The sequence below is a fragment of the Marmota flaviventris genome, chromosome 8, assembly GCF_047511675.1.
Source record: "Marmota flaviventris isolate mMarFla1 chromosome 8, mMarFla1.hap1, whole genome shotgun sequence".
Lineage (NCBI taxonomy): Eukaryota > Metazoa > Chordata > Mammalia > Rodentia > Sciuridae > Marmota > Marmota flaviventris.
This window is the reverse complement of record NC_092505.1, coordinates 77,673,645-77,699,541: the sequence shown is the minus strand read 5'-3', so window position 1 is coordinate 77,699,541 and position 25,897 is coordinate 77,673,645. Positions and strand designations below refer to the sequence as shown.

Sequence of the window (25,897 nt, the reverse complement as noted above, 5' to 3'; positions counted from 1 at the left end):
AGGATTGTGGCTCAGTGGTACAGCACTCGCCTAGCACATACAGAGCTCTGGGTTTGCTTCTCAGCACCACATAAAAAATAATGAATGGAATAAAGATATTGTATCCAACTACAACTAAAAAATAAGTATTAAAAAAAGTTAACTGGCAAGTGCTTAGTAAAAATACAGACTCCTAGGTTTTTCCCTACTGATACTAAATTGCCGAGGTTGGGGTGGGGCCCAAGAATGTGCATTTTATTAACCTCTCCAACTATTTTTGATGTTGGTTGTGCCCTAGGCCAGTGTTCTAGGGACATGGAGGCCCAGGCAGCAGCTTGTCATTTGTTAGCCATTTACTGAGTGGTAAGTAGGTGCAAAGCATTGTGGGTAATATAGCCCTTGCTTGCTATGCAGACAGAATAGCAGTTTCTGGCTCTCCAGATTAGGGTCAGGTTCTTGCTTTTTCCTTATTCTCATTTCTCTCTGCACAAGTTTCACATTAGTCTAGAATAAATTATATACATACCTCTCTATATTGTATATTCCTTGAAGTCTGTTATTTTTTTTTCTACATGTATGTACCTGCAAGACAGTTGGTATTCATTACATGTTGAATCAGTGTATGTACAAGAGTGAATGGTTCAAGGTCATGTAAGAGTTCTGAGACGGAAAAAGTAGGGTGGATCAGGGAAGTAGATTTTGCTGAGAATATCAGGAACTGAGCATTCGAGACCCTGTCTAGCACTATGAAATTCCCCAACCTTTCAGTTACTAAATATTTTAAAGTAAGATAAATTTTAAAGTAAGTTATTTAGTATGTGTATACTTCAGAGAAGTATATATTATCTTTGTTTCCCCTCAAAGAGTCATAGCAAGATTAAGCAGACTAAACATAATTGCTCAATAACATTTGGAAAGCTCAGGGTTTGATTCCAGGATGGAATAAGGTTGCTGTTAGAACTTATTATTTTATTCTTCCTACTCTCTTTTAAAAATTTATTCCATAATATTTGTTTATTTTAAAATGTTTTTAATTGACAAATAATCGGAAACATTTATGTGTGATGTTCTGATATAGGTATACATTGTGTAATAATTAAATTCTGGTGTAACATATATTCATCACCTCATACATTTGTCATTCTTTATGATGAGAACATCCAAAATCCTCTCTTCTAGCTATTTTGAAATATACAATATTGTGAAATTTAATCTCCCTACTATGTAGAACACCAGAATTTATTCTTCCTAACTGCAACTTTGTACTCATTATCAATTTGTGTCTATCCCTCTTCTTCCTTCCCTTCCTCACTACTGGTAACCACTATTCTACTCTCTACTTATACTATAAGATCAACTTCTTTGGATTCCGCATATGTGTGAAATCATATGGTATTTTTCTTTGTATGTCTAGCTTATTTTACTTATCATAATGTTCTCCAGGTTTATCCATGCTGCTAATGTCAGGATCTTCCAATTTACAGTGGAATAGTATTTCACTGTGGATATATATATATATATATATATATATATATATACACACACAAAAATATATAAATATATATATTTTTTCTCTATCTGGTCATCTGTTGATGGGTACTTCGGTTGATTCCATGTCTTGACTATTGTGAAAAGTGCTGCCATTAAAATGAAAGCACATATATCTTTTTGATATGCTGATTTCACTTCCTTTGGATATATGCTTGGAAGTGGGATTACTGGCATTCTGCTGTCATGTGTAACTAATTAGAACAAATTAAAAATTTTTTAAAAAGCAGCGGGATTACTGGGTCATATGGTATTTCTATTTTTAATTTTTTGAGGACCCTCCATGTGGTTTTTCTTACTTACTACATTCATTTACATCCCCACCAACAGTGTATGGGAGATCCCCTTTCTCTACATCCATGCTTGAATTTATTATTGTTAAACATCTTTTTGATAATAAACATTCTAATTAGGGCAAAGCAATATTTTGTATAAGAACACAATAGTAGAGGGAGTTAAAAGACAAAAAGTAGACAAATAGGATTATAACAGGTTAAAAAAAAAACAACTTCTACACAGCAAAGGAAACAACAGAGTGAAGAGAAAACTTATAGAATGGGAGAAAATATTTGCAAGTGATGTATCTGAAAAGGGGTTAACATCCATATTATGTAAGGAACCCAAACAGATCAATAGAAGAAAACGCTAAGTAATCTGATTAAAAATTAGACAATAGACATTTCTCAATAGAAGACATAGAAATAGCCAACATTTATATGAAAAAAAAAAGCTCAGTTTCAGTACTTATCAGGGAAATGCAAATCAAAAAACCTGTTATTATTATTCAGGGAAATGCAAATCAAAACCTTTTTATTATTCAAATAAGATTTCTGCATCTTGGCAGCATCACACTGAAGAGACACCATCCTTTTACCTTTGGGGTACTGGGTGGGGCTGAGCTGAGAGTAATTGAGAAACTCTCTCTCGAAGAGCAAAGCTCTCACTCCTGCTTTCTTACTTCACTCAGGCCGTTCTCCACTGTTGTGGCACTGCCTGTCTACTGTCCCCTGGTCACTGTGGGTTCCTCATTCTCTGTACTGTATTAGAACTACCTCATCTATCAAATGCCCTTCTCAGATGAAGACTTTTCCCCATGTTAGGTGTGCCAGTCACCTTCACAACTCTCATAAAACTTGTAACTAACTTGTTAGTAAGAGACATATTTCCCTTTTTAAAAATTTTATTTATTATCTATTTATTTATTTCTGGTTTCCTCAGTATATTACAAGCTTTGTGTGTAAGTAGGGGTCATGTTTATTCCCTAATGCTGACTTGATCCCTGAGTTGCTAACTGTGCAATGCAGGCACTGATTGGATGGTTTCCAAGTGCTTTGAGCTATATTGTTGAGTTACAGCAGTTTTGTTCCCTTGAGTTTTCTTATTTCTATAACTTCAGCTTTGATTTTGACTCGACCTTGACACCTGTGGCAATTTCTTTCCTGAGGCGCTGCATGTTGGGAACTGGTTTATCTTCTTAGGACTCATGGAACACAATCAATTGTTACTGCTCCTATAAACATTCCATCAGCGTTCTATCTTGATGGCCTGAAAGAGGGGCAGTGTGTTTCACTGGCTTTGGTTCTCAGAGCTGACTGAGGCTTGTGGCCTGGGAGGCAGGATAGCAAGGTGAGTCTTATCTAGAACTAGTCTATGGCACAATGATTGGACAGGGAAGCGGAATGTTCAAAAGGGCGTGTTCCCTGCATTTAAATGCATTGTGACATAGTTTGAAGATTCAGCCTCAAAGTAGGAGGAGGTGAAAGTTTCAGATTTAGGGCCAGTCAGCATCTGTTTTTCCTTTTGGAATCTGGAACCATTGTAAATTCTTGAAAGAAGAGAATTGAGTTGGACTTGATATTGAGGAGAGTGTGAAGGTAAGAAAAATTTAATTAAGAAAATTCTTTCAAGACAATTCAAATTAGGGAAACTGCTGGTGTGGAAAAATGGAGAATCAAATTTTAAAGCTGCATGTGCCTATATACACTTTACTGTGACTGAAGCAAAGTGTAAAATGAAGTTCAAGTTTGTTTATCATGACAATGGGTATTAAAATATGAGTCACCGATTAAGACTTAGGTATACTTTGGGTGGGGGGGAGTAGTGGCTTAATATGAAATTCTAATTTAAGTTTTTTCTCATTATAGTGTTTATCTTATATTGAAGTATCTATTTGATTGAGAGTCTACCAAAAAATTGTTGATCTCTTTCTCTGGACTGTTTTTGAGTTATGTCCTCTTTTTGTATATAGGCCTGGTCTGTGGTTTGTGTGGCTATAACACCTGAGAATTAACACCTAACACTTGATTTAGATCTTGGAATTTGCTCAATATTATATCTCTAAGTGCTAGAGTTTAAAATCTTTCTCTTTTAAGTAGGGAGTGAGTGAGTGTGTGTGTGTGTGTGTGTGTGTGAGAGAGAGAGAGAGAGAGAGAGAGAGAGAGGGAGGAATGAAGAGGGACATGGGTGGTCAGCAAAGGGGCCAATGAGGATATTAGGAATTTTTTTCTTGTCTTCATTCCAGAGGATGATGTTTGGTATTATAGGAGGGACAGGTTTCTTTTGATGGGGGGAGGAGTATGATTCTTAGGATGAGTCACATCTAGAGGCTCATCATATTAAGCCACTATCCCCAAAAAAGTACATCTAAGTCTTAATCAGTGACTCATATTTTAAGACACATTGTCATGATAAACAAACTTGAACCTCATTTTACACTTTGCTTCAGTCACAGTAGTGACTGAATGAATCTTTCAGGTGGAATCAGACAGGAAGGGTCCTGAAGGAACTCCTTTCTGTTTCCTACCCTTACTGTTTTCCCCAGGGTTTCTGCTGGCTGCTTGGCAGGTTTGGGTAAATAAAGAAATTGTGTGGTTTCCCCCCCCCACCCCAAGAGAATGTGCCTACAGTGGATTTAGATCTTGTCAAACTCGCCTACTGTACTTAATTTTTACAAGGACTAAGATGGACTTGTAGTTGATAGTAAACAAGGAACAAGATTGATGGGCAGTGGTTTCTAAAAGATTAGAGTGAAGTGATGTTTGAGGATGTGGGCAATTTTTTCTTTCTACAATGAATGTGAAGTAAAATGAATGCCATTTTCATTGCCAGAAATAACTGGATCTGTGTTGGATCCCTTAGTCAGGTGAATATAGCAAACCTGTTGGGACTTTGACTTTGAGCCTTTTAAACATAGAAAGAATGGGACCACCATATTGTTTCAGTTTAAAAGGCCTAAGATACAAAAGTCCTATAACTGAAGTAGGAAGGACTCATTTTTTTGCCCCATCTGAATCACTTCACAGCTTTCTTTAAAAACTGTCAGCCGCTTCCCATGGCCTCCTTGTCACATTCCAGTGGGCGTGCTGACAGATGTTGGTCCTTTCAGTCTGTGGGGCATGGTCATGGAGTTGGGTATGGAGGTCTATTTGGCATAGAGCTGCACATTCATCAAGAGTCCTGGTGGTTTCCTGCTTTCCATGACATAGGTGGCATGTTTTACTTCTATGTTCAAAATATTTACAAAGTAATTCTAAACATTTAAAGGCAACAATTTTTATAACCCTGTTTGGCATTTTCTTTCAGTTTTTAATATACTGGGGAGCCTCAGGGGAAAAAAATGTGATTCAGTCATCTAACTTTACAGGGTCCCCAATTATTGGTTATACAGACTCTCATAATACGGTCAAAGAGGCTAATGAGGGGGGACTGATCTTCTATAACTAATCACACAAAGAATCCATTAAAGTCAGAGCTGGTTTCCTGAGAAGGTGTAACAGGGCCCACCCTGTTTGGGTCATTGGAGAGGATTTCCTTGAGCATATGAGAAGTCAGCTGAGTTTGGGGCAAGGAAGAATTAAAGTTAGGCCAAGGTAATACGTCTCATGATTAATTAGTTTTTAGGGAAATAGACTGACTCTGGGAAGACTTTCATATTTTGGTTTTGGGTAACTGCATGGAAGCAGTGTTGTTGTTGTTTTTTAATTGTATTTGGACATTTATTTATTTATATGTGGTGCTGAGGATCAAACCCAGGGCCTCGCACATGGTAGATGAGCGCTCTTCCACTGAGCCACAACCTCAGCTCCGGAGGCAGTGTTGTTAACCAAAAGAAGTAACTGGCCAAAAGTTCCTTTCTTGTAGTGGGTGGGTAGATAAGACGATTAGTTCATTCTGGAGTATGCTGAGTATGAGATGGCCTTTGGGACCTCAGAGTAGAGATGTCATGTAAGTAATTGATCTTGTATTATAAGAACAGAGTTACTCTTGTTCATTTAGAACTTTATAGTATACAACACTACCCAGGTCCAATGGGAACTAGAAAGAATAGATTTATAGTCCCTGCTTTCAATGAGTTTATTCTCTAATTACAGTAAAGAAGATCACTATAGAATAGCCAAGTAACTCTCTAAGGCAATAGCAGATGAAATGTTATAGGCAGCACATGAATCATTGTCAGAGAAATGTTGGGAAGCCTCTTGCTTTTCTGTATTAGTACCCAAGTAGATTTGTTCATTTTGTATTTCCTTTGTTTTACTCTAGTAGTTTGAGGTGAGCTGAGTATAGCACAAGCTTATTTGTTAGTTTTGTATGTAATTTGCTTTGGAGTAGCTCATTTTTATTTTATGAGGTGGGTTCAGCTATTTGTCCCATTTAACAGAAAAAGAAACTGAGGCACTAAAAAGGTTAAGTAATTTGACAAAAAACCATGTATCTCATAAATGATAGTTCATATTTGAATTTACTCAGTCTGAATCTAAAACCTCTGCCCCTCATTTTTTATACTATTCTTTTATTCTATCCTTTTAATCACCCATCATTTAAGTTATTTGAAAATGGTATTTTAAGAAGTGAATAAATTTAATTTTTATGCTGATTTTTGACATTTATGTTGTTCTAATTTGGTTGTTGTAGTTCCAAGTGTATCTGCAGGCTAAATTCCTACAAGTGTTTCCTGTACTAAGGAAAATGTTTAAAGCTCTTCAATCATTTAAAATTCTATTCTAGAAAAGTTAAAGGACATTTTTCAATTTGCAGGGAAATAATTTTCAGCCTCATATGGTTGCTTAGACTAAAACAAACAGGTGCATTCTGTAATACTATGATAAAATGGTGATTAGGATAATGAATCAGATACTGTTAGAGCAGGAACTCCCAATATCGTTGTGGTCTACCTCCTTCGTTTATTAAGAACTAAGGCTCAGTGAAGTTAAGTAACATGCCTCAAACCACAACAAAAGTGTCAGAACAAAAATCTGTTCTTACCACTGTGTGGTGTATAGAGTCTGACACTTAGATGGCTTAGATGATTCAAGAGTGCACTGCAATAACCAACTGGGGTCTTGGTTGGAGATTTGAGATTTGTAGTATAAGGATCAGATTCATGGTTTCCCTCAAAGCTTCCCGTTATGTTAGAGGATTGTGGAAATGACCCAAGGGGTTGTCTCTTCATGATTCTGTTGATAGTATAATATGTTTTTTAAACAAAGGACTGCTTTCATAATTAAAAATGCACAAAATTCAAGACTGGTTTTCTGTAGTACTAATCAAATACAGAGACTACTTCTGTTTATCAGTCAGAGGTGATTACGATGTGACAATACTATAAATAAAATTCAGTATGCATCTGGCCAGGCAGAGCTAAGCTGTTTTAAAAATAAACCTCAAAATTTCAATAGCTTATGCACGTAGAACATTGCTTTTTGCAAAATCTGGAGGAGGTTGGTTGCCAGTCCTCTCTGTTGTACAAATGCCATGCCCAGGTGCAAAGGCAAGAGTAGAGAAAGAGAAATCACATGCACTTTACTGACACAGCCTGTAAGTGATGTGTACCAATTCAACCCAGAGAAGCCAGAACTAAAACCAAGGTTCCAATCCAACTGGAGGAGAGGCTGAGAAAGTGTGGGGAGGAGCATTAGCAATCTCTAATAGACATTGGTGGTCTCCTTCACACACTGGTTTCTTGATATTTTGAAACCTTGAATCTTCAAAAAAAATTGTTGGTAGTTTCATATCATTTCAAATTTTAAACAAAAAGATCATAGTTTCATATTACTTTCCTTTAAATAAGCTTAAAGGGCAACTGTATGATGAAGTTCATACTAACTTTTTAAGAAATCCTTTTGAACTCTATGATAAAAACAACAAAACATTTGCATAATAGTTGTGAGATCTGGGCAAGTCATTTAACTTCTCTAAACCTGTATCTCAACTGAAAATGGTATAATTCTTCATTTGTGAGTATGTCTCAAAAAGTAAGTTTGAGATGGCATGTAAAATACTTAACATGGTGTCTAAGATGCATGATAACTGTTCCGTGAATGCAGACATTGGTTTTCTTTTATTGGTATTGTTGTCATTGTAGTGGCTCTACTATGCACCCATGATCATCAGAAGTCAGTATACTCTGTGGGGACAAAAGATGTTTTGGCCAGGTTCCAGAAATGAAATGTCTGTCTTCTGGATGTTCTTATCTTTGTAGGTCATGGGGAGTTTCAGAGGTCATGCCCTCCCTGGAACCTTCTTCTTTGTCATGGGCCTTTGGTGGAGTACAAAGACTCTTCTCAAGTATGTCTGCAAAAAGCACAAGCGGACCTGCTACCTTAGTTCCAAAGCATTATTCCATCGAGTAGAAATTTTGGAGGGAGTTGTAATAGTTGCCATGGCTTTTACTGGTGAGTGGACCATTTCTGTTTTATTTTCTCCTTCTGAGTATTTTCATATGCAAAGAGAAGCAAAATTACAAAATCACTAAAATGAATTTGTATTAAAAAATCTCAATACATATTCTGATTATAGTGTCTATCTTATATAATTTGTTAGATAGGTAATACTTCATGTTCACACAAAGCCCTGGTCCTTAATGAATTAGCCTTAGTAGTTAATTTACTTCTCCGGTCAAGGTAAATTGCCCTTATAGAATGGATTGGAGCCTCTGAAATAATTGTTATGAATTGTTCAGATTCATGAGAAAAAAAAAAACCCTAACAGGAATGATACCAAATAATACCAAACCCTAACAAATGATACCAAAATAATCAAGTGATCATGGGAAATTTTCAGTAATAAATTGTTGCCAATAGGCTGTAGAAAGGGGTCAGGGCTGAGGAAGACCTTGCTTCACACATTCATCCTTTTTTCTGTTTTTCTGAATTGGAGAAGGTTAAGGCAGGTAGCTTCTTAAGGACCTCCCATTGCCTTTCAGGATTCTGTGAAGCATTCTATGTTTCTAGAGTTCCACTGCAGTCTCTCCTCTGTAAAAGGTAAAGCCTCCCATTTTCCCATTAGATTTTTTCTACACCAGGTATTTGCTATGGCCATCAAATTGAAGTGCAACTATTTCCAAAGAGATTAACAAATAAAGCAGCATCACTGAGAAAATTAAACTTACGCATAACTGACTTAGATCATACTCTCTATCTGGGCCTTCTCAGTTATCCTTAATTAGGAGAAAAGCTGAATTCTTTAGCATTTTTACTGGGAATCAAGGACAACTCCCTACTTTGTGGCAACTACTCAAAGATTCAGTATCCAGGAAGGAAGTAATTAGCCTTTATAATATTGACCTTGAAAATATAAACTCCCAAATCATTCAGGATTTACTTTAGTCATTAGATTGGAATAGGTAGTTGAACTAAAATCATCAGCATTGAATATATGAAATAGCTGTTTGATTCATATGGCGTTCTTTTATGAAAAGTGGTCCAAATCAGCATTTGAACCTGTAAAATAAGGGTAAAGCATCAGTGCTAGGCTGTTAGGAAATAGCTCCAAGAGAAGAATTAATGATGTAAGGAAGTCAGTAGATTGGAATAGTCATTGCACACGTCCTCTTGCCTCTTCATGCATGTTGGGGAAAATTGTGGAGAGGGTTGCTAAAACTGCCATGTTTCTCTACAGGCATGGCTGGGGAACAGTTTATTCCTGGAGGGCCCTACCTGACCTTATATAAAGAAGGCCAGTGGAACCAACTCCTCGGCTGGCATCACTTCACCATGTATTTCTTTTTTGGGATGCTGGGTGTGGCTAACATCTTATGTTTCACCATCGGTTCACTTCCAGTCTCCTTAACCAAGTTAATGTTGTCAAATGCCTTATTTGTGGAGGGTAAGTATGGGTGGTATTTTCCTGTCCTTTTCTCTGTTAGTGGGTGTTTGTGTGACCCTTTATAACAATGTATCTTTGCTGTCTTGTTGCAGCTGTGATTGGGGGAGCTGTAATGGGATGTTTGATGTCCTAGGTAGGGTGCCAAAGACCTTCCCTCCTGACCTGTTTAGTAGAATTGGGCAAGGACAGTCGTTCAAGAATGTTTTATTCACATTTCACATCTGTCTTAAAAGAATCACCTGTAATGATTCCTTACAGGTTGTCCTGTAGATTTTTATTTCCACTGAATTCTGAAAACTGAATTCAGAGTCATGGTATATGAATATCCCAAAATAGGTCAATCACTCAAAGCAGAAAGGCTTCCACTGTCTACTAATCAGCTTTTAAAATACTGATAAAGTAAACCTCTGCTCTAATATGATTAGTAGAATTGAAAAAATTCAGTAACATAAAAATTTGAGGTCCTAATTTTGAGAGGTTCATGAAAAATAATAGGCTTTGTTCAATTGTTTTCCTGTTTGTGTGAGAGGGGGTGGGGAGTAAAAGCGAGTGTTTACTGATTTATTTTCATTTATTACATATAAAAGAAATAGACTGATTATGGAACTACAAAAGCCCCAAATGCCTCCCTTTCCTCCCACATATGAAGATAAGAACTTCTGCCTAATCCTCTGAGAATAGAGCTGAATGAAAGATGGGTGCCAACAACCAGAAGTGTGGTTCTTGTTCTCTCCAGGTGTTACTATGTTTTGAACGAACATCTTTTCCATTTTATCTAAAGTAAAATGATTAGGATGGAGGTGGAATCTGTCCGTGGAATAAAAAAAAAAAAATGCAGTTAGGTAAACTTGTCATACTTGGAAGGTCCACCCTTGTGACTTATGGATGTGTTTCTTTCTTCCTTGAGCTGGTTCCTCAGAGCAAGGCTTCAGCTTCAGCCTGCTCTTCTCTGTAGTCACCTTAATTACAGCTCTCTGCCCTATCATATTTATTATTCATCATCTTGTATAGATGGTGATTTAAAATTTAGTTAGTGGAGAATGTCATGGTGTGTTAGAAGACAGAGTAAAGGTTCGAGAAGGGAAAATATTCGATTCTGAGGAGGCAGCGATGACTCCAAAAATGCAAGAATGCATTCTGGTGAGCAGCAGTGGGGACATGATTTTTGGACAATTGTGTGTGTATAGAAACTTCTGTGGGCAGAGAGAGGGAGTGAGACAAGCAGTGGGCAGCATTTGGTTTCATTGACAAAAACAAACTGTTTCCCTCCCTCAATTAGCTTTTATCTTCTACAACCACACTCATGGCCGGGAAATGCTGGACATCTTTGTGCACCAGCTGCTGTTCTTGGCCATCTTTTTGACAGCCCTGGTGGCCTTCATGGAGTTCCTCATACGGAACAATGTACTTCTGGAACTCCTGCGGTCAAGCCTCATCCTGCTACAGGGGAGCTGGTTCTGGCAGGTGAGTAGGGGTCTCCAGCTAATCTACCCATCATCTCTACCTATAGTTTCTGTTCTTATTTGATAGGGCAATTTGCTCTAGGCTCCAGAAATTTCCTTCCAGTGTGTTGTCTGTAGGGAGAATGTGGGCCTCTGAGAAGTGATGTTCTTCAAATACTCAGTGTCTCTGTTGGGATCATTGTCAGAGCAACTGGGCAGGAATCTAGGTGTGTAATTCTTCCTCACACATCTGAATATGTGAGAACTCTGAGCTGATGCTGTTAGTCAGAAGCAGATCATGATGCTAAAACTACTTAAAGCCTAATGGATAGTAAGCTTGAAAAATACATGGGAGGCAGGAAAGAGGAAACTAATATTTATTTATTGAGAAACAACTATATGTTGGCCATGGTGCTGGATTTTTTATGCACACATGATTTTATTCTGTCTTTACAACAATCTGGAAGTTAGGTACTATCATTTCTAATTTACCGACAGGAAGATTCAGAGAGACTAAGTTACTTTCTCAAGCTCACACTATAAGAGGAGTGAGGATTTGAATCTGGATTTGTCTGACAACAACAAATTCCAGGCTTTTTCCACTTTATGATGTCAACTCCATAATCATGGTGTGTTGTCGAAAGTATGAATTCAGGTCAGTGGATATATATTTTGTAAAGTCTCATAAATCATTATCTAATACACAAATGTAGATGTAAAGAAAGTCTGGGATGGAAAAAGAATGTGGTTTAATTAGGGAAACCTTCTTAGAAGAGATGTTTAGTTACCAGAGAGCAGAAAACTTTGGCATGATGAAGTTATTTCAGAGATTTGTATGTCATATGACAAATAATAAGACAGCATTGGGAGGTGAGGAAAGGAGAATTATAATGGTCAAAACAGGGTAGGAAAGATGTGGCATTTCAATATGTCAAGGAGGGGCTAGGGCTGTAGCTCAGTGGTAAAGTGCCTACCTAACATGTGTGAGGCACTAGGTTCAAGCCTCAGCACCACATTACAATCAATCAATCAATCAATAAATAAATAAATAAATAAATAAATGTATTGAGTGCATTTACAACTAAAAAAATTAAAAATAAATAAATATGTCAGGGAGTAGAAAGGCTGTTGTTGGAGCAAGGAGGGGATACATTAAAGGGTCATTTTGAAAAAGTATTACAGAAAAAAAAGACAAATACCCATAATGTGACGAAGGTGATAACTGGTAATTTAACCAGCTCTTATACAGAAGTTATATGTTAGATTATTTAAGAACTAAGGCTGTTAAATATAAGCTGCGTGTTAGTTTTCTAGTGGGAACACTCATTGAATAAATAGAATGTTATGTAAAACATTTTTTAATAAGATAACTTCTGCTTAAGAAGACACAATGAGTTTATGACAGAGTTTATCTTATCTGCTCCAGACATATAACAATGACAGATAAAACATTTTGAAATCCTAGAAAATAAAAAGGAAAAGAAAAATTTTAAAAGAAATAAAAATAAATAATAAAGTAAAAAAAAAACATTAGACTACACTTAAGCAAAACAAACACAGGAAAAGAATCTTGGGGGCCAGATGCAGAACAGAAATGCACAGCAGAAATAGAGCTGAGCTATCTGCATGTTGGTTCTAGGTCCAGAGCAGTCAGTTATGAATTGTTGTTGTGGGATGGAACCAGACTCTTGGAACTCCTAAATTTTGTCATTTGTATATTTTATTTTCCTATTTTTTTCATCTGATTGATCTCTCACTGTCTTAGAAGTCCGTTTAAAGATATATATGATAATTACGATCTTTTCAATTTCTCATTTTCAGGTTTGCTTCCTTGTCATGCTATCTTTTGCTTCTCTCTTTTTTTCAGTTGAATGATGATCCTCATTCATTCTCAATCTTTCTTGTTTTAAGATAAATACATTTAAGGCTATAAATTTCCCTCTCAATACTACTATAGCTGCCCTTTTGGGTTATTTTGAATGTTGCCATTTCCACTTACATTCCTATTAACTTATGTTCCTTATGTGTGTGGTGCTGGGGATTGAATCCAGGACATTCATGCATAGTAAGCACATGCTGACCACTGAATTATACCTTTAGTCTGAGGAAAATACTTTTAAGTTTTCAAATGTATTCTTTTTCTTAATATTATTCATTTCTAATATAATTGCTCTGTGGTCAGATAACATGTTTTCTTTGAGTCCTGTTGAGACTTTCTTTGGGATATAGCCTGATGTCAGTGGTTGTAAAACAAACAAACAAAAAAAAAACTCAATGTATTTGAAAAGAAAGTATATCATTTATTTGTTGAGTTCAGATTCTACATTGTATTAATCAGCTTTCCTTTACTGTAACAAACTGAACTGATCAACCTAAAAAGAGAAAAAAAGGTTTATTTTGACCCATAGTTTCAGAAGTTGAAGTCCATGATCAGTTTGGTCCATGTGGGAAGGTAGCATATCATGGTGGGAACATGTTGGGGAGCAAAGCTACTCACTTCATGATATGGAAATGAAAGAGAAAAAGAAGAAGAGACCAAAGTCCCATAATCTCCCTTGAATATATGCCTCCAGTGGTATAAGGGCCTCACACCACAGTTCACATCCTAAAGGCTTCACCACCTCTCAGTAGCTCTACCCTGGGAGCAAGTCTTTACCACTTAAACCTTTGGGGGACATTTAGGATCCAAATGTACACATATATTTACTAGATCAATTTTGTTAAAGAGCTTAATGTTCACATAAATATAGCAAGAACAAAAGGGAACTCCAAAGAGAGTTGAAGGAATGAATTATAAAAATAAGAGTAGAACTAATAAGTGATTCATGAGGAGCATAGAACTTAGTTTTGCTCTTATCTTTATAAGTTAACCACATCATGCAATTTCAGTTAATAATTAATGATTAATTAAGTCTGATGGAGGAAGATGTATATATCTCAACTGAGAATAAGTTGGCTTAATTTCCCCCTTTTGACAAAGAAATGTTTTCATATTTCTTCAAAAGCTTTTCTAAGGAAGAGTTTTGAGATTAAAAAGACTAGACAAAACTCTATGATTATTTGGAAGTGTTTTCACCTACCAATATGTCTACACCAGTTTCCTGTTAGGCCTGGTGGCCAATCTGAATAATTCTGGAGCCTTAGAAAAAGTGAAAACACACTGTGAAAAGGGAAAAATGAGATTCCAGTGTAAAAACACACACACCAATAAAAATGTCAGTTTAGCCATAGTAACTCTCCCACTCTTAGATTCCTCTGAAACAAAAAATTTCCAGGATGTTTATGGCCAAGACTCTGTCTTAAGCTAACAATTTTATGTTGTGATTTTCTTTTCATCATATATTTCTTCTTACCACTTCTCCATGTGTGGCTAATACTAAGAATAAACTAGTATGCAATCAAGTTATTGTGTAATATTCAAATGAGTGGGAATTTCCCTCCCAATCTATGAAAACTGGTTTTCTTCCTGAACCAGTTTATATTTAAAATGTTTTCTCAATAACTTAACCACATTATGCAATTTCAAAAATAAAATTCTTCAGGTCCCTGCATTCCATGAGTCATGTTTTCCTCGTGGCTCTGTATGGGAGAATATGTCAATAGCTCACCTTGTGCTTTGCCCCTCCCAATCTCCTTCTCATCCTCCTTAAGCCGAGGTACATGCAGAGGATGTGGAAACTGTCCCTGTTGTTGTCACTTCTTGTTAGTTTGGACAGTTGTTTCCTCTGTGTCTTCCAGCTCCAATACCACCCTCTCCCCTAACTAAAACCAGCCTTGTTTTGTCTTTAAGACAAAAACTCATTCTATAATGTCAAAAAGACCCAACTAAGCAGTAGCTGTCTGAGGTCTGATACTTCAGATCAAACACTTGTATAGGCTTATAGTGTTGAAATAAATGATTGGTTAAAAATTTCTTTAAAAAATAGGAAATTTACACTCAACTATAGAATGTTGGTCCCTGACTTATTGCTTATTAGAGAAGATAGTTATTTATGATTGAAATGTGATACTAATGAGCTTAAACTAATCAAAAACAGATGATCAGGAGTGGCATACAAGATATAGCAAAAAAAAGTTGCAGGCATTTTTTTTTTCTTAGAATTTCAGGTTAGAAAGCAAATTAGGGCAGCAGATAAAAGTGCAGTGAGTTGAGGCTGGGGCTGTACCTCAGTGGCAGAGCGCTCACCCAGCATGTGTGAGGCTCTGGGGTCTATCCTCAGCACCAGATACAAAAATAAATAATAAAAATAAAGGCATGAGATGAAATCTTAGAGTGGTTTTGCTTTGCATTTCTCTAATTGCTAGTGATGATGAATATTTTTTCATAAAATTTTTGATTGATTATATATCATCTTCTGAGAAGTGTCTGTTCAGGTTCTTGGCCCATTTATTGATTGGGTTATTTTTTTTTTTTTGGTGTCCTTAGCTTTTTGAGTTCTTTTTTTAAAATATTTATTTCTTTTTTAGTTTTAGGTGGACACAATATCTTTATTTTACATTTATATGGTGCTGAGGATTGAACGCAGTGCCCTGCACATGCTAGGCGAGAGCTCTACCACTGAGCCACAAACCCAGCCCTTGAGTTCTTTATATACCCTAGAGACTAGTGGTCTATCTTATGTGTGAGGGGTAAAGATTTGCTCCCTTTCTGTAGGCTCTCTATTCACCTCACAGACTGTTTCTTTTGCTGAGAAGAAACTTTTTAGTTTGAGTCCATCCCATTTATTGATTCTTGATTTTAATTCTTGCGCCAAAGGAGTCTTATTAAAGAAGTTGGGGCGTAATCCCACATGATGGAGATTAGGGTCTACTTTTTCTTCTATTAGATGCAGAGTCTCTGGTTTTATTCCTAAGTCCTTGATCCATTTTGAGTCACTCCAATCAGAATGGCAGCTATTATGAAGACAAACAACAATAAGTATTGGTGAGGATGTGGGGAAAAAGGTTCACTCATACACTGCTGGTGGGACTGCAAATTGGTGCAGCCAATATGGAAAGCAGTTTGGAGATTTCTTGGAAAACTAGGAATGGAACCACCATTTGACCAAGCTATCCTTTCCTCAGTCTATACCCAAAAGACTTAAAAACAGCATACTATAGGGACACAGCCACATCAATGTTTATAGCAGCACAATTCACAATTGCTAAATTGTGGAACCAACCTAGATGCCCTTGAGTAGATGAATGGATTTAAAAAATGGGGCATAATGGAATATTACTCAGCAATAAAAGAGAATAAAATCATGGTATTTGCAGGTAAATGGATGGCGTTAGAGAAGATAATGCTAAGTGAAGTTAGCCAATCCCCAAGACCAAATGCCAAATGTTTTCTTTGATATAAGGAGGCTGACTCATAGTGGAGTAGGGAGGGGGGGAGCATGGGAGGAATAGAGGAACCCTAAGTAGGGCAGAGGTGTGGGAGGGGAAGAGAGTGGGGACATGGGGTTAGAAATGATGGTGGAATGTGATGGACATTATTATCCAAAGTACATGTATAAAGACATGAGTTGGTGTTAATATACTTTGTATACAACCAGAGATATGAAAAATTGTCCTCTATATGTGTAATAAGAATTATAATGTATTCCACTGTCATATAAATAAAAAATTAGTTAGAAAAATAAAGACATGATGTCTATCTACAACTACAAAAAAAATCTAAAAGAAAGGTGCAGTGAGTGATTTTTATATTTAAAAGAGTATCTTGGGGCTGGGGATGTGGCTCAAGCGGTAGCGTGCTCGCCTGGCATGCGTGCGGCCCGGGTTCGATCCTCAGCACCACATACAACAAAGATGTTGTGTCCGCCGAAAACTAAAAAATAAATATTAAAATTCTCATTCTCATTCTCTCTCTCTCTCTCTCTCTCTCTCTCTCTCTCTCTCTCTCTCTCTTAAAAAAAGAGTATCTAATGATTTTGTATTGGCAAATATTTTAAACTCACTTATTTTGGAGCAGATTCTTAAGGATGTTTCTATATACAAGATCATATCATTTGTAATATATATAGTTTTACTTCTTCCTTTCTAATGAGTATTTTTAATTTTCTTTGCATATTGTTCTGGCTAGAATTTCTAGTACAATGTTGAATAGAAGTGATGAAAGCTGACATCTATGTGTTGTTCCTGGTCTTAAAGGGAAAACTTTCTTTCACCCTTAAGTATAATGTTATCCATGGGAATTTATTTCTTTTAAAACCTTTTTGGACTCTAATTCTGAAATAACAGAGTGAACTGCACAATGTAGAAACCTAAGACATTTGGAAAGACCACCCATCCCCCGAGAGAATTATTATTCTTATTTTGAAAATTAATTAGTAAATGTCCTTTTAATTTTTATTTCCAAAAATATGACTTGGTGGATACTGTCTATATGTTACTAAACAAGCAACTGAGCTTGATGTTTTTTTTTTTTTTCTGTGACAACTTAGTGAGTTATCTTAGTTAAGCAATTAGAAATGCACATTTTTAAGAATATGGCTGGTTATTTTAATATGTGCAATTTTGTTTTAAATTGCAGATTGGTTTTGTCCTGTATCCCCCCAGTGGAGGTCCTGCATGGGATCTGGTGGATCATGACAACAGTATGTTTCTCACCATATGCTTTTGTTGGCATTATGCATTGGCCTATATCATCATTGGAGTGAATTATGCTTTTGTCACCTGGTAAGTTAGTGAATTTTGTTCATGGACGTTTCCTTTCTTGGTGTATTATCTGATGGTCAACACTTCACAGTGTTCAACTTAAAATTCAAAAGAAGATTTTATTCCGTACCATCCTATAAGACAGGGTAGCATAGCAAAAAATTATCAAACACAGAAACTGCCACTTAAAGAATACATATGTGCTGTTTTAAAGTTGGAATAGCTCAGTGGTGTCTCTGCTGTGCCACTGACAGCACTCTTCTGGGCCTACATATCTTTGCATATGCTGTTCCCTCTTGTGAATGGTGTAACCTCATCTGCAGTGAATCTTCCATTTAACCATGCTCACACACTTTAACTATAGCACCTTTTGTTAGTTTTTCATCTCTGTGACCAAAATAGCTGATACCAACAACTTAAAGGAGGAAAGATTTTTTATAGCTCATGGATTTCAGAGAATCCAGTCCACGATTGGCCAGCTCCATTGCTCTGGGCCTGAGGTGAGGCAGAACACTGGTGCAAAGGCACATCAGAAGAAAGCTTCTCAGCTCATGGTAGCTGGGAAGCAGAATGAGGGCCAGAGGAAGGGGCCAGAGAGAAGGCAAAATCTTCCAGGATATGCCCCCAGTGACCTACTTCCTCCAACTAGTCCTTTCAGCCATCAGTGGATTGATCTACTGATGAAGTTAGAGTTTGCATGATTCAGTCACTTCCCAAAAGGCCCCACCTCTGAACACATGAGACATTCCAGATCCAATCCAGAACACACTCCTTAAGCTTGGAGACTTTTGTTTGTTTGTTTTTAACCAATTTGTATGAGTCCCATTAAATTTGAGTGCTTGGTTAATTTGTCATTGATTCTAATATTTCTAAAAGTTGAGTGACACAAGCTTTTTTTTTTTTTTTTAAATAAGAATTCTGATACAACATTCCATGAACAGGTGAGGAGAAATAGACTGAAAAGAAAGCATATTCCTCACTCTTGTATCACTTGGTGGTATTACTTCAGGTCAATTGATCCCTAAATCTCAATTTTTTTTGTTTACAAAGCAGGGTTAATAAGAGTACCTAAATGAGATTGTGTATTTTAATGGCTCAAGACATAATATGAATTCAATAATTGCTGTTGTCTTCTTGCTGTTCTTGATCTTCTCCTCCTTTTCCTTCTCCTCCTCCTTTGGTATTAAAAAAAATGAATGAGGTGTAGACTCTAGACCTGGTCTTTGAGGAATTTTAGTCCTGTAGATGGCACTAAATTAGAGAGATGATGAAAATGCAGTACAATGAACGGAAATAGAAGAATAAAGTGCTGTTAGAGCTTGGAGCAGGCTACTCACCATCAAAACTTAAGCTGAAGCTGGAAGATGAGCAGGAATTAAAAGTAGTTGTCATGGCTCTTCTCTCCAAGGCAGCTGGTGCCAAGCCACAACTGACTTGGCTGATGCCAATTACCAGGCATGAAAGCTTCAGCACCTAATCCTTTGGACTTGAGCACTGATTAAAATGTTCTCTGCCTGCAGTGTTCTAAATCTAGTGTTCAGTATGGTAGCCACTAGCTACTGGGCACATGAAAATGGGATTAGTGCCACATTAATTTTAAATTCTGCCTGGGGTCGTGGCTCAGTGGCAGAGTGTTTACTTTGCATGTGTGAGGCACTGGGTTTGATCCTCAGCACCACATATAAATAAATAAACATAAAGATATTGTGTCCATGTGTAACTAAAAAATCTTAACTTTTTAAAATTAATTCAATTATCTATGTGGATAGTGGCTAACACATCTATCAGTTTCTCTAGATTCCTACTATCCGATTTAGCCTAGTGGCTGCTTGTAGGCTCAGTGGTGTCTCAGCCTGTGCTGGAACCAGTTTTCCACTCTCTCTAGACATGAATCCTAGGTAACCCCTCCTGCTCTGTGCTTCTTTGTGATTTACTGCTGAAGCCACTCTGGCACTGTGGCTCTGAAGAAACTATCCCCTTGCCCAGCTCCCAGATGTCCCTTAGGGTTTGGGTCAGACCACTTTGATCTGTACTTTCCTGGGTACTGTGTAATTCTGCTTTCTCATTCACCTAAATATGCGATGAGCTCTTTGTTAAGGCTGGCTCTGCCACTGAGTGAAACTTGACTTCTTCCTCTGTTGTTCTAGGCTGACATCTGGGCCTCATCTCCTTAGGGGCTGGGCAGCCTCCTGGAACAGTGCCAGAGTTCAAGGAAATTCTCTACCTCATGTCAGCTCCTCTCCAGAGCCAAAAGAAGACTACTGTCTCTTCCTGTTTCAAAAATCTTCAGACACCTAATGAACTTCTTATTCCCTTGCTATTTTCTATAAACCAGAAACTACATTCTTATTTTTCAACCTCTCCCTTTCCCCACCACATGCTATTCTAATCTTTTTGACCAGACAGTTCCCTCTTCCTGGTATATTCACATTAAATGCATATCTCTTCTATGGATGCTTCTGTGATTCCTCTAGCCCTTGCTTGTCTCCCTTTCCTAAGTTTTTTTTTTTAATCAATTTATTCTCCACCAGACATTTTAAAAGTTGTGATCTATCTGGTGAAGTTGACTACCATGATGCTGATCAGTCAGCTCTCCATCACTGTGACAGAATACCAGAAACAAACAACTTAACAGAAGAAAGATTTATTTCTGCTCAAGGTTTCAGAGATTTCAGTTCATGGGCAGCTAGCTTCATTGCTTTTAGGCCTGAGGTGAGACAGAACATCGTGATGGGGAGCATGATGAGGGAGCAAAGCTGCTAATCTCAGGGCAGCTAGGAAGCAAAGAGAGAGGAAAGGTCAATAGTCCCAATGTACCCTTAAAGGGCACATCCCCAATAACCTACTTCCTCCGACTAGACCTGCCTCCTAAATGTTCTACCAACTCCCAATAGTACCATCAGCTGGGGAAAAGCTTTTAACATGAGCTTTTGGGAGACATTTAAGATCCAAATCATAACATTTTTCTCCTGGGCCCCTAAGGCTCATGTCCATCTCACATGCAATATACAGTCACAATATTGCAATATCCATCCATTGCAATACCATCTGCAAGAATCTTCAAAGTCTTAACAGTTCCAGTATTGCTCAAAGGTCTAAATCCAAAGTCTCCTCTGAGAAGCCAAGCAAACTCTTAGCTGAGAGTCCCTGTAAATGTCAAAATAAAGTTACATATATCCAATATATCATGGTACAAAGTAAACATTTCCATTCCAAATAGGAGAAATGGAGACTAGAACAAAGGGATGAGACAAAATCAAGACTGAAACCCAAGAGGGCAAATATTAAATTCTGTAGTTCCATGTCCAGTATCTGGAGCACATGGTACCATGATGTGAGCTTCAAAAGACTGGGACAGTCGCACCCCTATGGCTTTAGTGGCTGCAGCCAACATGACACTATTGTGGGGTAGCTTTGCTTATTGCCTGCAGCCACCCTTGGCAGGTGCTTCACATTCCTGGCATCTCTAACTTCCTGGGGTCTCCAATGCAGCTTCAGCTTCATGCTTATAGCTATATGCATCACCTTCTCAGGGGATACCTGTATGGATTCTGACTCACACTACCTATACTCTCAGGTCTTCTTTGAAATTTTGGTGGAATCCCACAGCTCTTTCTGCATGACTACAAAACCACCATCACATGGATGATGCCAAAGTCTTCTGCTAACTCAAGCAGTAGCTAGGTCCACTTGGACCATAGCTGCAGTGTCCTCAAAATGCCCAGATGGCTGAGCACAGTAAAACAAATCCTGAGGAAATAACTTGCTGTTTGGCCCTGTGTACTCATGGGACCCAGATGCTCTCATGCAATGAAAGGCTTACATTTTTAAACCTTTGAACCTGCAACTGGTAGAGTCTCATTGATTCCTGAGGCGCCCTCAAGGCACCTTTCCTATTGTCTCAATGCAAAGTTTTTGGCTTCTTTTTGATGGTGCAAATCTCTTTAACAACTACACCCTCCTTGACCACAACTTTACATACACTACTTTTCTGGCAAACTGCAAGTTTTTCAAAACTTTCTGTTCAGCTTTATATGCTCCCAATTGTCTCTAGAAATCTGGCTCAGAGCCTCCATCAGTACCTATGCCACAGTCTGAAGTCTGTGATGCCTTGAAATTTCCTCTGCTATACACAATTGTTCATCACTTTGAAACTCAGAGAAATGTAGACAAGTCCTTTGCCAAAATGTAAGATGAATGGCTAGGGACCAGGTCTTTACCATATGACTTCTTGGGGGATTTTAAAGATCCAAACCACAATAATTCATGTGTGTTTGTTTTATCTGCTAGCTATATTGTATTGTATTGTGGCAAAGACCCTTTTCATATTCCCATACCTCTTTTACACTGACAAATTATATATATAGTAAGTGCTCAATAAACACTTGTTTGCTGTGATCTCAGAACTTCTTAAGTGGAGTCTATATTTGTAAATCATGCTTCATATGCTATTTAGTTTGCTCTCATATTGCTATTGGTAAGATAAAAACAAGAGTTCATTTTTTTTTCTGAACTATTTGGATTTAAACTTTAGCAACAACTAAAAATATATTATTAAGATTCATGAGTGTCTTTCAGTGAAGTCACATGAATGGTTAATTTACTCCTGAATTTCAAGGTAAAGATCCTTGAAAATCCACTGGTCAGGGCCTGAGTGATTCAGAAGTTATCCACAAATGATGAAGTGTTAGAACACACATCAGAATTTGTTTGATATAGCACAGAGATCATTACGAAAGCACAACTAGGTTATGAATCCCCAAATCTCTGGAAGATGAACCTATACTTCCCAGCTCTTTAGAACAACAGTTTAAATATTGCCTCATTCAATCCTGTGCCTTCACTATTTATTATGATAGTTTATAGGTGGGAACTATCTGGAATTCTTATTCCATGTTTTACTGTATCTCACTTTAAACACTACTGTTGCACAGAACTGTTTCAGGAGACCCTTTCTATAAGTAGGAGACTATTTCCTATTTACAGATTGGTATTCCAAGCAATGATTCATGTGATCCATTTTGAAGAACAAAATAGAGATACCTGAATTGTGCTTATGATAGCTTCCTGGAAATGCACCTATTGTCTCAGCTCGGCAGTTTCATATATAAATTGAAGAAAATATATGAAAGGAAAATGGCATATGTATCCTGACCTTAGTTCCTGGGCTTTGCACCATTTGAGTAACTAGCAATTTTTTATACTTCCTTTTACTACCCTCTCAATGTGTCCCTGGTGCATTTTTGCATGTGCAAAATCTAGAACTACAGCTGGCAGAAAGAGCCTGGTGTCTCACTGTCTCAGCTTGGTGATGGAGTAACAGCAGATAGAACCAGAGAAGAGTCAAATTATGATGCAATTAATGTGTAAGAAGCAGCCATGAATTGTTTTACTTTCCACCAGAGTCTTCAGGAATGAAATTACTCAATTAAATAATCCATTTCATTTCCCATGTGTTGAAAATGTGCCTGGAGTGTACATCTGGAAATAAGATGTAGTTTTCAAAAAATAAAAAATAAATGACAGAAATCCTCTTCAGCCTTTGACTTGTCAAAGGGAATTGGTCTTTCATGAGAAGGCCAATTGAAAGAGAAGGATTGAGGACAGTGGGAGCAATATCAATAGTCAGTAATCAAGGGTAATGATTTGCAGCAGTTCTTTTAGTTCTTGAGTCAACAGATGTTACTAATACTGCCTAGTTATTGTTGTCTGCTGAGTTGGAAATGACAGAATAATTAGCCTCTATGAACAGATGAGCGTCATTGATTTATCAAATGTGTGTGGAGCCACTATTACATAACAGACATTGGTTCAGACTCTGGCTAGCATTAGGGGAGCAAACAAGTAAACTGAAGCTTTGCTGGGATCCAGAGCACAGGGAAAGGCATGACATATTGATAAGATAGGCCAGAACTTCATCAGAAGAAGGCAGAAAATGTTTCAAGATAAAAATAGGCTGTTGGAGTTTTTCATAATAGAATAATTTTGGTGATTTGGTTTATCAAATTTGTTTGCACATTCTATGTATTTTTGGAAGTTATGTTTTATTGATGTGGTCACAGTGCAATGTTCTTATGATAATCATACACAGGAAAAGCTTTGCACAGTTCTTATTAATAGTCTTTTGATTACATTAGAGAAGTGAAGAGCCTGTGGGGGCTTTTGCCGCTAAGAAGCTGTAGAACTTCAAGCGTCAAGCATTGAAACTGCTACTCTCCACAAACCCACATTTTAGATTCTCTTAACCTATGGACAGGGTCACAAGGTAAAGAGAACTTCTCTGAACTTAATTCATCATGGACAGGGCCATCTCGTGCAGTTAAGTGTGGCCTGTGCCCTACATACAAGCACGTCTCTGAAGGGACAAGTAAGGGCTGAATTCTAGCCAGACTTGGCATGGGGCTTGCCTTGGGTGCCAGCCCTAGGGAAGGAGGTGACTTCCTGCTTTTCCTTTATAGGGGAGGACATCTTTTTTTGCATTCACTGATAGGTATGGCTTTGATAGAGAAGCTCCACTGATCTGTTTCAGATTCTCTTTTGTTTGTTTTAGAAATGATCAAAGTTATCTTCTGATGCCCAATTAAATAATAGCATACTACATTTGAAAGTCACATTTTATCATTTTACTTATAACCTGATTTAATCTACAATCATGCTCATGTAACTCCAAGCCAAATGAAAACAATTTTCCTTTTTGGGATGCTTCCCCTATTCACACAAACAATCTGGAGGTTTATAGGTAAATGATGCTCTCAGTTTTCATTTTAAACATCATCTAACAGAGAGGATTTTCTGTTTCCTCAGGTTGGTGAAATCTAGACTTAGGAGGCTCTGCCCCTCAGAAGTTGGACTCCTGAAAAATGTTGAACGAGAACAAGAATCAGAAGAGGAGATGTGATTTTGATGGGCATCTAGTCTATCTAGATAAACCTATTCTCTTTTGCATTGTCTTTGCTCATGGTTTTGTTTTTTGACCTTTTGTTGGAGATCAACAGGCAGAGGATGACTGTTGTTTGTATTTCTAATTTAGTTAAAGTATTTGAGTTTAAATGTTTTATTTTAGCTTTGAGAATACTTTGGGTGATAAGTTCATTTTGCACAGAATCAGGGGCTAGAGTGAATTTTCTCACATCACGTATCGTTTGATGCCCATATTATGAAACATATTTGTTTTATGTGCCTTATAGACAGGCTCAAGGTTCCTGGCCTTGCTACCATTTCTAAGTTGTTGAACACAGAATTATAAATGTTTATCTTGTTGCTGCAATGAGAGATAAATAAATGCATGCACCTCAAATCCTTGTTTTTGTTATTGAGCTACACCTCACTCTTAGGTGATGCACAAGAAGCTGAATGACACAGAAATTCCTTTTGGTGACACAGCTCTCTCTGGAGTACCTGAGTCCTCCCCTGAGAAATGTAGATCACATGTCCTTTTGAGTTGTGTGATCTTCCCAGGATGAAAGCTATGGTCCCCAGTACACGTGGTTGCAAGACCACCAGAGACTGGGAAAGGAGAGTTGTGGTGTTGGCTGTAAGAGTAAAAAGTCATTACACCATAGAAAGGTGAAAGGCCACCCTGCACCCCCTGGGTTAAAGTAGGTGAGGACTTAAAGCAAGGAAAAGGTTTCATAGAATACCTGGGTCAGAAGTCAGGGTCCTTTCCCAGTTGTGGGCTTCATACCTCTCAGTGGAGAGTCAAGAAATCCCGTTCCTAACTCAATCATTAACCTGCCTCCAGGTATCTAGTAATTGCCATGTCCTCTCTGAAGTGAGGAAATGGAATTGACTGCATCATGGGCCTTTTTCTGGCTGTCACATTGCGTGAATCTCAAAGTGGAAGCATGTGGACAGCTAACTTAACACAATGTCAGTCAGAAAGCCCAGTCTCTGCCATGAGAGAAGAGAGGAGGACTGCAGGAGTCCCCAGGAGAGGACTGACCCAAATGTGGAGGAAAAGAGGCAGGCTTGTGGGCAGCTGGAACTAAACGTGAGCAAAGTGAATCCTGAGGCCTCCCCTGGCATTCCAGAGCATGGCAAGTGCAGAAGCTGCCCTGTCTGGGACATATCACAGTGGCGCTGAAGACAGAGGTGAGCAGATTCCTCAGGCCCAAGAGCTAGACACATTCATTTTGTTACACAAGGTTTGAAAAGAACAGATGTGGTGCCTAAAGATTTATCTT

The 25,897-nt window shown here is 37.7% G+C and overlaps 1 protein-coding gene across 5 annotated transcripts in view; it reads left to right on the top strand.

Moving 5' to 3' along the window:
* Window positions 1-25,011, top strand: part of Tmem45a (transmembrane protein 45A) — a 62,346-nt gene extending 37,335 nt beyond the window's left edge. For 4 of the 5 annotated variants that reach the window (XM_027943277.2, XM_071615410.1, XM_027943280.2 and 1 more), the window contains 5 exons: window positions 8,006-8,198; window positions 9,424-9,630; window positions 10,910-11,094; window positions 17,590-17,735; window positions 19,862-20,166. In XM_027943277.2, coding sequence (XP_027799078.1) covers window positions 8,009-8,198; window positions 9,424-9,630; window positions 10,910-11,094; window positions 17,590-17,735; window positions 19,862-20,012 — 879 coding nt within the window. In that variant the 5' untranslated portion in view covers window positions 8,006-8,008 and the 3' untranslated portion in view covers window positions 20,013-20,166. Of the gene's footprint in view, window positions 1-8,005; window positions 8,199-9,423; window positions 9,631-10,909; window positions 11,095-17,589; window positions 17,736-19,861; window positions 20,167-24,518 lie in introns of those variants that run through there. The other variant, XM_027943281.3, reaches the window with a different exon arrangement.
* Window positions 25,012-25,897: the final 886 nt, after the last annotated feature.